We start from the raw sequence: 14,130 nt of genomic DNA on the forward strand, positions 1-14,130 counted from the left end.
CAAAAGACAAGAAAAGTGTAAACAAAGTAATTTTAAAATTATTATTGGGCTTCTCCGGTGGCGCGTTGGTTGAGAGTCCGCCTGCCGATGCAGGGGACACAGGTTCGTGCACCGGTCCGGGAAGATCCCACATGCCGCGGAGCGGCTAGGCCCGTGAGCCATGGCCGCTGGGCCTGCGTGTCCGGAGCCTGTGCTCCGCAACGGGAGAGGCCACAACAGTGAGAGGCCCGCGTACCACAAAAAAAAAAAAAAAAAAAAAATTATTATTATTTTCAGTAATTCAAAATACCACACTCTGATCTCATTAAGTAGATGCTTGGGAAATAAATATTCAGTAAGATCTAAAGCACGGAAGATTAAACCAGTTGTGTATGCCAGATAATGATGGGGTTAGGGCACAGATTACCATGTTTCAGTTTATGCTCTGTAGAATCAATGACCCATGCCTGGTGGGCTGCCTTCCTGAAGGTTTATGCTACAGCCTATAAGGCTGGAGGACAGGGTGAGGTCAGGGGTGTACTGAGGAGGAGAAGCCAATTCAGTCCTTCCTGCTACAAACGGTGACTAGAGCCCATGAATCATAAAACGATAAACCAAAAGGCTGCGGAACCTCACCAAAAGATTCAGAGAAATACATGAAGCTCTAAGCATATGCCTTCCTCCACAGAGAAGTCTCCATCCATTTCCAAACTCAAGTCATTCAGCAAGGACTAGAGTTTCTGGAAAGGCTCAATCTACATTGTATTTGTTGAGGTAGAGGAGGTAAGCAGAGAATGACATGTTCAAATAGCTTCACAGTTACAACTTTCCACCTGCCTCTATTAAACTGGTAGAATTTGCTTTTGTGCTCTAGTTGGAAGAGGCTACAAAGATCATTTTCTTTCATATATTCATCCATTCATTCAGTAATAATAAAAACCCTAAGAATCTGTTCAACATTCCATTAACGTAAAAAGGAAACTATCTAGTAATTTCTTCATTCACTATGCCAGTAATTTATTCATTCCCAGAGATATTTACCTACTACTTCTAAGGTTGTTGTGACATTTGCTGATCCAAAAGTATTATTGGCATAACACATGAACACACCAGAATCATTAACTCTTGCTGAGCTGATAGTCAATCTTTCCTGACGAAGAAAATTGAAGTCACCCTGATGCCAGCTATTCCTCTTCACCTGTTCTTTAGTCTGCTGGTTTCAGAAGGGAAGGGAAAAAAATCAAAGATTACCATAAAATTTATATTCAGGATCTTTCCTAGATAAATTAAAAATAGCAGCAATTAACTTCTCCGTATTAGCATTCATTATCACTACTTAAGTAAGTATAATAAAACACCATGACAAGTCTGTCATTGGAACACTTCATATTACAGGATTATATTGAAAGATAGTCATTACTAATGATTGTAAAAACATGAAAATTCATTTCTTAATAACCACAGCATACGTAATTCCAAATTCTCTGCAGTGCTAAATATTTTTTAACAGTTCCAAAATTTAAAAGTTCTTATATAAGAAATAATACAGGATACTGATATTTTACAAGTCAGCATATTTATATCCTATCAATATTTTCTGTTGTATATATTTTTTCTATTCTACATCCCATTGATTGAAAGAAAACACATCACTAGTAACAATCGTTCTATTTTATTAACATTTATATTATTTTCATGAATAAAAATAGACTTACAGTGTCTAAGACTAACTCGAAAATTCATCCTATAGTTCTTATCCAGCAGAATTTTGGCAAGTATTAAAGGGAGTTCCAAAGTATATAAGACATATAAGACAAAATCCCAAATTATTTACACATGAGCTGAAGAGAAAAGGTTGTGCATTTACTCTTGTGATATCACCACGCCACTGTTAATATTTATCTGCAGATAAGACATGGAGACATTTCTTGTATGGAAAACGTCATGGGGAAACAACCATAATATAAACTATAACCACTCTCTGAAAAGATTAAAAGGAATAGCATACAGCTTTCTACATCTTCCAAATTTTCTGTAACATGAACACATTCCTATTACAATGGGGGAAGGGAAGCAACTAAAAAAGAAAATAAACAGGAGCTGATATTGACATGGAACAAGATCAAGGGTGATTCCCTGGCCAGGCTATGGTGAACCTATTAGCATTAGACCATTCTTACAGTACTGTAAATCTGAACAGTCCTTCTGGAAAGCAACTTGGAAGCATGTTCAGACCACTGAGCAACTCCAGCAAATTTATCTCAAGGAAACAAGAAAACAAAAAACAAGGAAACAAAAGCTCCAAGATATTTACTGTGGTGAAAAATTGGAGATGACCTAAATGTATACCAGGTATCAAAATTATGAATACGTGAAAATAAGAAAAATGCTTCTTTTATGTAAAAAGCATAAAATGAGTGTACCTTAAGACAGCAACCATGTGTTAATACATATGCATGAGGGGAGAGAGAAAATAAACATGAAAAAAAATGTAGGCAATATAGCATTTATAAGGACTAACCACTTGAGACTACTGAGCACTTGAAATGTAGTAGGTCCAAATTGAGTTGTGTTGTAAATATAAAATATGTCCCAGATTTTAAAGACTTAATATGAAAAAAGTAGTGTAAAATATCCCATCAATAATTTTTATGTTATGAATTTGGTAAAGTAGCAGGATACAAAATTAATGCATAGAAATCTCTAGCATTCCTATACACTAATGATGAAAAAATCTGAAAGTGAAATTAAGAAAACACTCCCATTTACCACTGCAACAAAAAGAATAAAATATCTAGGAATAAACCTACCTAAGGAGACAAAAGACCTGTATGCAGAAAATTGTAAGACAATGATGAAAGAAATTAAAGATGATACAAATAGATGGAGAGATATACCATGTTCTTGGATTGGAAGAATCAACATTGTGAAAATGACTCTACTACCCAAAGTAATCTACAGATTCAATGCAATCCCTATCAAACTACCACTGGCATTTTTCACAGAACTAGAACAAAAAATTTCAAAATTTGTATGGAAACACAAAAGACCCCGAATAGCCAAAGCAATCTTGAGAAAGAAAAATGGAGCTGGAGGAATCAGGCTCCCTGACTTCAGACTATATACTACAAAGCTACAGTAATCAAGACAGTATGGTACTGGCACAAAAACAGAGATACAGATCAATGGAACAGGATAGAAAGCCCAGAGATAAACCCATGCACATATGGTCACTTTATCTTTGATAAAGGAGGGAAGAATATACAGTGGAGAAAAGAGAGCCTCTTCAATAAGTGATGCTGGGAAAACTGGACAGGTACATGTAAAAGTATGAGATTAGAGCACTCCCTAACACCATACACAAAAATAAGCTCAAAATGGATTAAAGACCTAAATGTAAGGCCAGGCACTATCAGACTCTTAGAGGAAAACATAGGCAGAACACTCTATGACATAAATCACAGCAAGATCCTTTTTGACCCACCTCCTAGAGTCATGGAAATAGAAACAAAAATAAACAAATGGGACCTAATGAAACTTAAAAGCTTTTGCACAGCAAAGGAAACCATAAACAAGACCAAAAGACAACCCTCAGAATGGGAGAAAATATTTGCAAATGAAGCAACTGACAAAGGATTAATCTCAAAAATTTACAAACAGCTCATGCAGCTCAATATCAAAATAACAAACAACCCAATCCAAAAATGGGCAGAAGACCTAAATAGACATTTCTCCAAAGAAGATATATACAGATTGCCAACAAACACATGAAAGAATGCTCAACATCATAGATCATTAGAGAAATGCAAATCAAAACTACAGTGAGATATCATCTCACACCGGTCAGAATGGCCATCATCAAAAGTTCTACAAACAATAAATGCTGGAGAGGGTGCGAAGAAAAGGGAACCCTCTTGCACTGTTGGTGGGAATGTAAATTGATGCAGCCACTACGGAGAACAGTATGGAGGTTCCTTAAAAAACTAAAAATAGAACTACCATATGACCCAGCAATCCCACTACTGGGCATATATACCCTGAGAAAACCATAATTCAAAAAGAGTCATGTACCACAATGTTCGTTGCAGCTCTATTTACAATAGCCAGGACATGGAAGCAACCTAAGTGTCCATCGACAGATGAATGGATAAAGAAGATGTGGCACATATATACAATGGAATATTACTCAGCCATAAAAAGAAACGAAACTGAGTTATTTGTAGTGAGGTGGATGGACCTAGAGTCTGTCATACAGAGTGAAGTTAAGTCAGAAAGAGAAAAACAAATACCATATGCTAACACATATATATGGAATCTAAGAAAAAAAACATGGTCATGAAGAACCTAGGGGCAAGACGGGAATAAAGATGCAGACCTACTAGAGAATGGACTTGAGGATACAGGGAGGGGGAAGGGTAAGCTGGGACAAAGTGAGAGAGTGGCATGGACATGTATACACTACCAAATGTAAAACAGATAGCTAGTGGGAAGCAGCCGCATAGCACAGGGAGATCAGCTCGGTGCTTTGTGACCACGTAGAGGGATGGGATAGGGAGGGTGGGAGGGAGGAAGACACAAGAGGGAAGAGATATGGGGACATATGTATATGTATAACTGATTCACTTTGTTATAAAGCAGAAACTAACACACCATTGTAAAGCAATTATACTCCAATATAGATGTTAAAAAAATTTTTTAATGTTAATTATATGATAAAATATTTTTGATATATTGGGTTAAATAAAATACATTAAAATCAATTTTACTTTTTTTTTTACTCTGTCATGTGCCTACTAGAAAATTTTAAATTACATAGGAGGCTCACATTATATTTCTACTGCACAGCGCTGCTAATGTACAGTGTTAGAATTATAGCTATTTCTTTTTTTCTCATGTTATTATATTTTTGGAAATTTTTTCACTAAGATAAGCATACATAAAAGCTGACTGCCAAAGTTGAATGTTTTGGAATTAAAAAGAAGAGAAACCTGCTTGGTTAACTAACTGTGAGATCTTGGCCAAGTCAAGGATGCCACTATGGTCTCAGCTTTTCTTTCTAAAAGGCAATGAGAGAATAATCTTTAAAGGCCTTTCCGGTTTGGAGCACTATGTCGATTTGAAGATAATCCCTTCTAAGAGGTTCTTCTAATAATTGGCAGAAAGCTGACATTTTCCTGCCTAAGAGTAATTGTTAAGAAGAGACAAAGGGGAAGTGACATTTTTCTCTGGCCTCTTCCAGTCCATCATACAGACTTCTCCTCAGCAAAGGCAGAGTGACAATGGACAGGTCACAGACTATATTCTAGATTCCCGGTATCTTCCTTCTAGTTCCTGCAAGAGCCCAGGAGTCCCTGTTTAGGGAGCTAAACAGGACAATGAATACATTGGTGCTAGAAGGAATAGTTTGTTAATACTTGATACAACATCAACACCCAAACCCGAAGGCCATAATTTAGGATACTGTCAAAGATCATAATAAAAGCAAGCAAAAATATGAGGGTTTAGAAGCCTTAGAAAAGCTAACCAAGATTCACAGTGTTGAATAAACTCCAAGACTCTCTTACGTTTTAAAACAAACAGCTGCAAAAATACTACAAGAGTTGTTTTACCCTAAATTTCATTGTGAGTTAAACTTATTCTAAATGATCCAGATCAAATACTATGGATTTTTAAAGAATTTGATAGTGCTATTAACAGTGCTAGGTATTCCAAATTAAGCCAATATCAATAAAAGATTCATGGATGAACCCTGGCATACAGCCATGAGCCCCATCTGCCAGTCACACATTACATATTGTTTGCACGTGATTTGCTTTTCCTTAACCCTTGGAGGTGCTCACTGCGATTTCCCCAGAGAGTTCCCAACACTGCAGGCTTATCTACCAGCGCCAGTGGATTAATTGGGAATGGCATGCAGGACTCCTGGGAAAAAGTGGTTCAGAACACAACTGCCTGGGGCAATTTAATTCTCATCTCAAAAAGGCTAATTTCAAGTTATTGTAGAGGCTCAGTTACACACACCGTAAATTGTTCTCTCATCTGAAATCAAGGATCATAGAAAGGCAATTAATATGGGACTGTGTTCTATAAGGTTAGTCAAAAATTCATATGTAAGCTATTGGTTTTATGATAGGACTTGTTTCTCTGACCCACTGGTTCCATTCTCCCGTTAATGGCAGGCTTCACTTAGCAAGGTATCATCCATCACAGGTCTACATGAACGCCATTATAATGGTTTGCATTTTGCTAATCACCATAGTTACTTGTTTAGCAAAGGATTCTCTAAACAGGCATGAAACTGCCAATGTTGGATACAGAGCATGAGGTGGAAGAAGAGGAAGAGGAGGATGAAAAGACAGTATTTCCTTTCTTCCAATGTAATATGCATGTGTGTACTAAAGAAAAACTACCACGATAGCAAATTAACTAGTTGGCCAAGATCATTCAAACAAAAATTATTAAAAACTCAATGGGAATCTTAAGGTAAAATATTAGGGAAACTGGACATTTTAAAGACCTTGTTATTAATATGAGTATTAGAGAGGGAGAAAATTCAAATATAACTGGCTAAAATTTATTTAATTTTAAGATATGCCTAACACGGTATCTGACATACAGTAGACATTCAATATGCATTTGTTAAATGAATGATAACCTAAACGTGTCCAAATGTTTCAGATTGATGACAACCATTTTATTAATAGCGACTAAAACAAATAGAAAACCATTAGCAACCTGATCTCGGGTAAGCAGCCTCAAAGGAGGAAATCAGATCCATACAAAAAGAAATCTCTCAAATGGATAGCTCTCTCTGTGGCAGAGGGAAGGGCTTCTTGGCTAACATCTGAGACCATTGATTTATGTTTTAAATATGGAAGGAAAAAAACTGGCAACTTTCCCCAATATTTTAAATAATCTGGCCTGAATAGTTGCCATAGTAGCTTTAAAAATCAAGGTAGTTACTCACTGAACCATTAATTTTTCCCCCCACGGAAGTCATTCAAAGAAACAGCATGGAGTAATAACAAGTCTGAAGTTTTCTCTACGACTTTCTCAAAATAAATGTACAAAATGACATTTCTCTGTTACTCATAATGAATGTACACATCTACATATGGTGCAATGGAAGGGGTAAATACACATCTGTACACACTCCAGACAGTTCCACCTCTGACAGACACACCAGCTGAGCTATCCCCAGGACAATTAACAGACTTTTCTAGAATATGTAAAAGAATGTATATATGTATGTATAACTGAATCACTTTGCTGTACAGCAGAAATTAACACCACATTGTAAATCAACTCTACTTCAAGAAAATAAATTTTTAAAAAAATAGACTCTTTTAAAGAAAAACCTTCAACTCTCCCGCACAGAGAGAATGATACCTTGAGGCCAATGGAGAAAACAATCCACTCACCTGGCTGTTTTCCCTTATCCACATTGAGTCCACAGAGCTAGACACGTCTTTTATCAAGCACATCACTGCAAATTCTTCCCCTTCCCTGAGAAGATAGCTGGCTTTGGAGACAGACACAACAGGCACAGTTCTGATGGCTGGAATAAAACGAAACGTGGCCCTCAAATAACTGGCTGTAGTATAGCATAACGTTTTAACTTACCATTTTTCCTCAGCTGTGCCCAGCTCACTTTGTGGTCTTTTAAATAAGATATAAAGTATGGTACTAACCGATCTGTATTACTTGTATATTTGAAGACATCAGCAATTAAATCGGACATCCCTCAAGTAACTTCATTAACACCGAGTGAAAAAGATAGACTGTCTACTTTGAGATTATAATAATCCTGAGCAATGCTATTTTGAAACAGGTAGAAGCCCTGGCATAGTGAAGCTGCCTTCATCTTTATTTGACTTGCTGGTTTCATGAGAATGTGACCACCAACTAATTATATTCTTTTAACCAAACGGGCATCTTTCCCATGTGATGTAAAAATAACGTCTTATTTCTTAAAATCACAGGTTTTCAATAATCAAACTTTCCTTAATTCCAAAGAGCATCTTTTTTCAAAAGCCTTAATAAAAATTACTCAATAGCTAAATGCCAACTGGCATTGAGTTAGATGATCTCTGAAATACAAAAATCTGGGTATCTTCCAGCTATCAAAATATTCTACATAATGCCACATTAATAACAAGGTCCAAAGTCAGCTGGTACTTTCCTCCTCAGATTGTGAATAGTTTGAGAAAGTATTAAAATTAAATAGCTGAGGGCTTCCCTGGTGGCACAGTGATTGAGAGTCTGCCTGGCGATGCAGGGGACGCAGGTTCGTGCCCCAGTCCGGGAAGATCCCACATGCCGCGGAGCGGCTGGGCCCTTGAGCCATGGCCGCTGAGCCTGCGCGTCCGGAGCCTGTGCTCCGCAATGGGAGAGGCCACAACAGTGAGAGGCCCGCGTACCGAAAGAAAAAAAAAAATTAAATAGCTGAGGAGGAAGTCAATTTATAGATCAATAGTAAATCAAGGAATGAAAAATCTGTATGCTAATCTTTTCAGTGTAACTAAGGCTTCCCAATGAGTTTCTATTGGAAGGAACAGTTTGTGCAGTTATGAAACTTTGGGATGTCCTGATGTCAGTAGGTTTAAAGACTGTCCCCAGGACCATCTGAATGCCCATCCCTGGTAGACACACCCAGCTGGAGGTGGTCATGGACCCAACACACGGGATGGAGACTGTGAAATAAGGTATTCACAAGCAGCCGGCATTATTTTCAGGCTGGGGGAAATGATCCAAGAAGCTACCTGAGTGACATACTAAGTTGGACCAGTGAGAAGAGAGAAGTCTTCTTTTAGATCAAAGGATGCTCCAACTCCCAGAAGAAAGCAAACAAGGGCCCGTACCTGCCCTCACTTTCAGGGTGAATTTCTTCGACAGCACGGACTTGCCCTTCTGGTTCGCCGAGCAGTGTAGACAGAGCCGATGATACTCACGCTTCACGTTTCTGATAGTGATGCCGGCCTTGGGGTCAGCGACAAATGTCAAGTCCTTGGGAAGAGGTTTCCCCTCGCACCCCGTGAGGGAGTAATTGGTCACCTCTGGGTCTGTCAGAGGACAGCGGACCAGTGTGTCGTTGCCTTCCTTCCCGTACAAGGGAAGCTCAACCAGGAAAAGCTTCTCAGGATCTACAGCATATCAACAACCAGTAGTTTGAATGGCTGGTCACAGACACTGAAAACATTTTATAAAAATCTAAAACATTGCCGCGCATAACAACAATCCCTAATGGCCCAAATGGCTGCTGACTTTATTCTTTGCAAACAAAAGTAGAATTTATCCGAATCATACTAATAAGGAAGAGTTAGCACTTAGTAAACACTTCCCATGTGTCAGGCACTAAGCCTGGACCATTACATACTTCTCACTCTCATTTAATCCTCAATACACCCCTATGGGACAGGCGCTATCATTATCACCATTTTATCGATAAACTGAAGTCTCAAAAACAGTAACTCTCCTTAAGTGACACAGCCCAGAAATGGCAAGACGGAACTCAAAGCCAGGTCTGACTGATACCACAATTTGAACTCTTAAAGCTCTGGGAATATTTTATTGTAATAATTACTTTTTTTCTACAGCAGGTAACACTCCAAAGAAACTGGGCCAAGAATAAGCCAGCCCGATGGTATCTAATAGGGTGGGAAAAAGTGGAATTATACCTTGTTCAGGACTTTCCCACCTACTGTCCAATCTGGAATTTGTTTTGATCTTATCTAATTGACACAACTTCTACTTTTGCATGAGCCTTTATCACTTTTTTGAAAAGTGTCCAAATATACTTCCATGTTGTACCAGTTTCCGAATTAATCGTATGTTTTTTTAAAAATCTATTTAACAAGTAAGAAGATCTATTTAGTTCAGAAAGGTGAAATAATTTCCCTCTGGTGATACAATAACTTGCCTCATTTGACCCCAAGTGTGCTTGACTTCAAAGTCAAATATGTACACTACACCTCCAAGACTAAGGGAGAGGCATGGGAAAGAGTCTATGAATTAAAAGAAGAACATAGAGGTTTAGAGGGAGGCAAAATGACCACGATCTAGGAGCCATGTGAGGGTATTCAATGAGAGGAAAGGGAAAAAAATAAGAATTGTTTAAAAAGGGGACTAGCCCATGTTATCAGTACTCAAGATGTGCTAAGAAGAAAGGAATATGGGAACCCCATGGGTCAGCCTGAAGCTTGGATGATAATCAGTAGTAACAGTGCAGAGTACATCAATGTGGAGAATGAGCTGGAGGGGTCCAGTTGTTTTTCCTTATAAAGTGAGAGAATTACCAGCATCTCCATTGTTTATAACAACACGTGTTTCAGAAAGTTCCTAAGAACAACCAGGTGAACACCCTGAGCACAGGGACTTTCCACACAATTCTTTCTTCATTAAGATAAATTTCAATCAGCTTATAAGTAACAATAGAGTACAATTAAGACTGAAAATGAACAAAACTGAATCATCATAAAATTGTCATTTAGTGTTTTCATTCCTACAAAACCCTAACCCCTCTGCGTGGGCCTCTTTCCAGAGTTCCCAGTCTCCAGGATCCTCCAGATTCTGAATAGAATCTAGAAAACTATCAGGAGGCCACACAGTATAAATAACACGTGGGCCTCTCTCTATTCATATTCCTTGAAAGATATGTATAAATAGAACTTCTAGAAATCAAATAAATTGATACGCAAACGGGGAGCTTATGAGTTTCAGAAATGCTATGGCAAATACTTGATTGTCCAAACCAGGATACTTGTGACTGAAAGGGGTACTCTTAATAATTATGCCAGGACACCAGGCATGGACTGGGAAAGCCTCCGGTCGACTGGGACCTCATATAAGCAAATACAAACCTCACTCTGTATACACAATATGCTGCCGCCTCTACTGTGTAAAGATAACACAGATACAGGGTTGGGCCAACAGATTACATTTAAAATGTTTTTTAATTGTCCTTTCCATCTGTAAATCGGATGTTCCACAAAAATCAATGACACAATTGAAAAATACTTATCATATAATTTTGACCAATTTTCAAAGAGTTTTCCAAAACAAATTATGCACCTCCCAGCCTTACTAAGTTATTCTGCAAACAAATTATCTCATAATGCCTGAAATATGGTTCGAGGCTATAGCTGGTTAATTTTCCATCTATTCTTTCTAAGTCACTTGAGTCATAGTTCCTACAGCAATGCCCCAATTTCCTTCATTGCTGTTTAAGACAAATTACTTAAGCATCCAAACATCTTAAATTGGTAATAATTAAGTATAGTTCTAAGTTATTGGGGATGACTTCCCCCATCAAGAAAATCTGTGAGCTCTGTGAGACTGATTTGGCTAATGCAGCAGTTTCCCTATTTATTCAGCTGTCTACCCATCCTATTAATAAGCAGAATGATACTTCATTACCACCTGGAAATTACAGAGTACCTTCTTGAATGTAAAAGAACAGAACATGGTTGCCTCAACAATTATGGAACCATACCCGGAGGCTAGCTGTGGCTTTTCAACGCGTCTTTCTTTGCAGCGACCCACCCAGGAAAGAGTAAAAGATAAACTAAGGAGAGGCAGCGTCAGTTTCACGGCAACCTTCTGTACAGAGAACATGAGAGTCGATTTTACTAACCCTTGACAGAACTAGAATTTGCACAATTTTGTCTCCCTGATAACAATTACATAAGGAAGACAGGGCAGGCGATCTTATCCAAGTGTTGCCATAAGGAACTGTGACTCTAGGGGTGGCTCAGATCCACAATCTAGGATAAGTTTATTCGGTCCTCTTCCACAATACCATGCATGAGGTTGCAAGGATGACCCCAGGCCAGGTACAAACCCAGGACTAGAACTGAAACTATTTCTCCTCCTATAATGTGGGTATGTGTCTTAAGCTTTAAGTGCTTCAGTTTTTACATCAGCAAAAAGAGACTCCTCTGTTATCCCTGCCCCTAGCCCCCTAGGAAATCTCCTCCTGACAAGGATATTAAAAGCACAAACACAGATGAATCACTGCATTCATCACATGAGATGAGGTACAGAAATCCAACCATCACATTTTCCTTTTGTTTCTAAGAGGTCACAATTTTTTAAATGAATGAACTGACTTCTATTAAGAACCTAGGAAGGACAGGGGGTGCTTAGCCAACTGAGTTATTTTTCTGGAATTTACTCCCTAAAAGTGGGTCAATTCATTTGAAGCTTTGGTCTGTTTAGGCCTTTAGAGGCCTTTAGTTCCCTGAAATGTTTTTACTAAGTGGGAGTATCTGGAATCTCAAGGCATTAAAATGCCACGTTCCCAAAGGGCCTAATTTATTCTCAGGGTTTACTCACATCACCAGGACAAATGGGCTAAACCATATTGTAATCTCATTAGGAAGAGTATCACAGCCTTGCAGACCTTCAGCTGGAGCCATACCCAAAGCCACTATGTATCAAAAGACGGGGGAAACTAACAATAAAAATTTTTGACTTATGCTTCCTAGACCCAGCCAGTAATATATTATCCATGACTCAGCCATCTATATGTCATCCCTAATTAAGGACAGGATATAAAGTTGTCTAAGTATAGCATCAAAGAAAGCTGAGCATTTACCTCTAACAAACACATAAATGGAACCGCTCAAGCCGCCTTCATTGGTGCACGTGTAATTGCCTGTATTTGTGGCCTCTGCTTTCTTGGTGATCCATTCTGGGTATGTTTTCTCTCTCAACTGACCGAGAGTCTCAAACGTCCACTTGACAAATCCTGGGTCGGTGCATAACAGCCTAATCTCATCGCCGACACTGACAATTAACTCTGATTTTGCTGGCTGGATGGATGGTGGAGACAGTTCCCCTGGACTCACAGATGGTTGAGAAGAGCCTGCCAAGAAAAATGAAAATCGTGTTGAATGTGATCTTTTTCTTAGGCGAAATAAGGATTTCTTCCAATATTGATTTCCATCTTCTGTGTACTCGACAATAAAAATAGGACAAAGCTGCCCAGCTATTTACGGGCAGAGAGTGCTTTTTAAAGTTTCTCAAGTTCATCTAGAAAATTAAGTTATTTTCTGCAACCCTCAGTTAATCCTGAGGGTCACCCTTGGTATGCAAGCCAAGACTTGCTGGATGCCATGGCCTTCTCTGGGTTAAACACACAGCGGGGTCAAGTTTCCACTCTGAACATGGGCCATTGCAATGATACTGACATGCTGACACCCAGTCTAGAAACAACAAAAACAAAATCTTACACTATTAAAAAAAAAACTACTGGGCTGTCACTCTAAGCAAAACGTACATGATCATGATTAACTTGGCTTTTTCTTAAAACTTTGTGAATTCAGTTATTTCTATGCAATTCTCCTTATATGGTGATGGTCATCAAAAAAGGACTATCTATAAGTTTCAAATAATAAGGCAGAAAATGAAAATCTTATTTTAATGATCAGATCATGAGATTTCCTGGCCTACGTTGGGTTGCAGCCTTATCAACCTAATGCCTAGAGAGGTTTCCTACATAGGAAACTAGTTTAAAGATATAAACTATAGACTCTGAATATGAAACTTGAACCTTAGAAAATTCACAGCAGCCAATTCATTCATTCATTTGTGTACGCATGCATCTGTAGCATGAAGGCAAGTATCTGTTCATTACTTGTGATCTACAAAAGCACTGTTAGGTGCTGGGAGAAAATCCACATAAATAGGACACACAGTCCTTACACTCCAGAGCTTAAAGTACACAGTGTTCAATGTCAGAATAATGAAACAAAGATACAAGGTTTAGCTTTAGGCTAAAGAAAAAGAAGTGGGCTGGATTTTCACAATATCAGAAGAGGAGAAAGAAAAGACAGACATGTACCAGAGATATATGCCACGGAGACACTCATGCACAGTGAGATGCCAGGGGTCAACTGGATTCACGGAAACCAGTGAAAAGCTCTGGTCCTCAGGTAGGCAGAAGCCACAGAACCCACAGCAAGGATCTGAGACAAAAAGAGGAAGATCTGAGACTGCCAGAGGAAGAGCACATTAGTGGCTAGAGTGCCATGAAAAATACAAAAGGTTGACTCACATATGACCTGGGTGAGATGGGCTGGGGCACCAGGATAACAGAGCCCCCCTGGGGGGTTTTCAGCTACTTCTGCAGGATCATGGGGGGAATGGTTC

At 38.7% G+C, this 14,130-nt stretch overlaps 1 protein-coding gene across 8 annotated transcripts in view; it reads right to left on the reverse strand.

The window, feature by feature from the left end:
• KIT (KIT proto-oncogene, receptor tyrosine kinase) overlaps nucleotides 1-14,130 on the reverse strand; it is an 85,329-nt gene that overhangs the window by 34,475 nt on the left and 36,724 nt on the right. For 4 of the 8 annotated variants that reach the window (XM_060091013.1, XM_060091004.1, XM_060090984.1 and 1 more), the window contains exons 2-5: nucleotides 12,575-12,844; nucleotides 8,841-9,122; nucleotides 7,401-7,537; nucleotides 1,021-1,189 (exon numbers count right to left, since the gene is read on the reverse strand). In XM_060091013.1, the coding sequence (XP_059946996.1) occupies nucleotides 1,021-1,189; nucleotides 7,401-7,537; nucleotides 8,841-9,122; nucleotides 12,575-12,844 (858 nt within the window). Of the gene's footprint in view, nucleotides 1-1,020; nucleotides 1,193-7,400; nucleotides 7,538-8,840; nucleotides 9,123-12,574; nucleotides 12,845-14,130 lie in introns of all 8 variants that reach the window. The other 4 variants (XM_060091009.1, XM_060090994.1, XM_060090974.1 and 1 more) reach the window with 1 other exon arrangement.

The sequence above is a fragment of the Mesoplodon densirostris genome, chromosome 1, assembly GCF_025265405.1.
Source record: "Mesoplodon densirostris isolate mMesDen1 chromosome 1, mMesDen1 primary haplotype, whole genome shotgun sequence".
NCBI classification, from domain to species: Eukaryota; Metazoa; Chordata; class Mammalia; order Artiodactyla; family Ziphiidae; genus Mesoplodon; species Mesoplodon densirostris.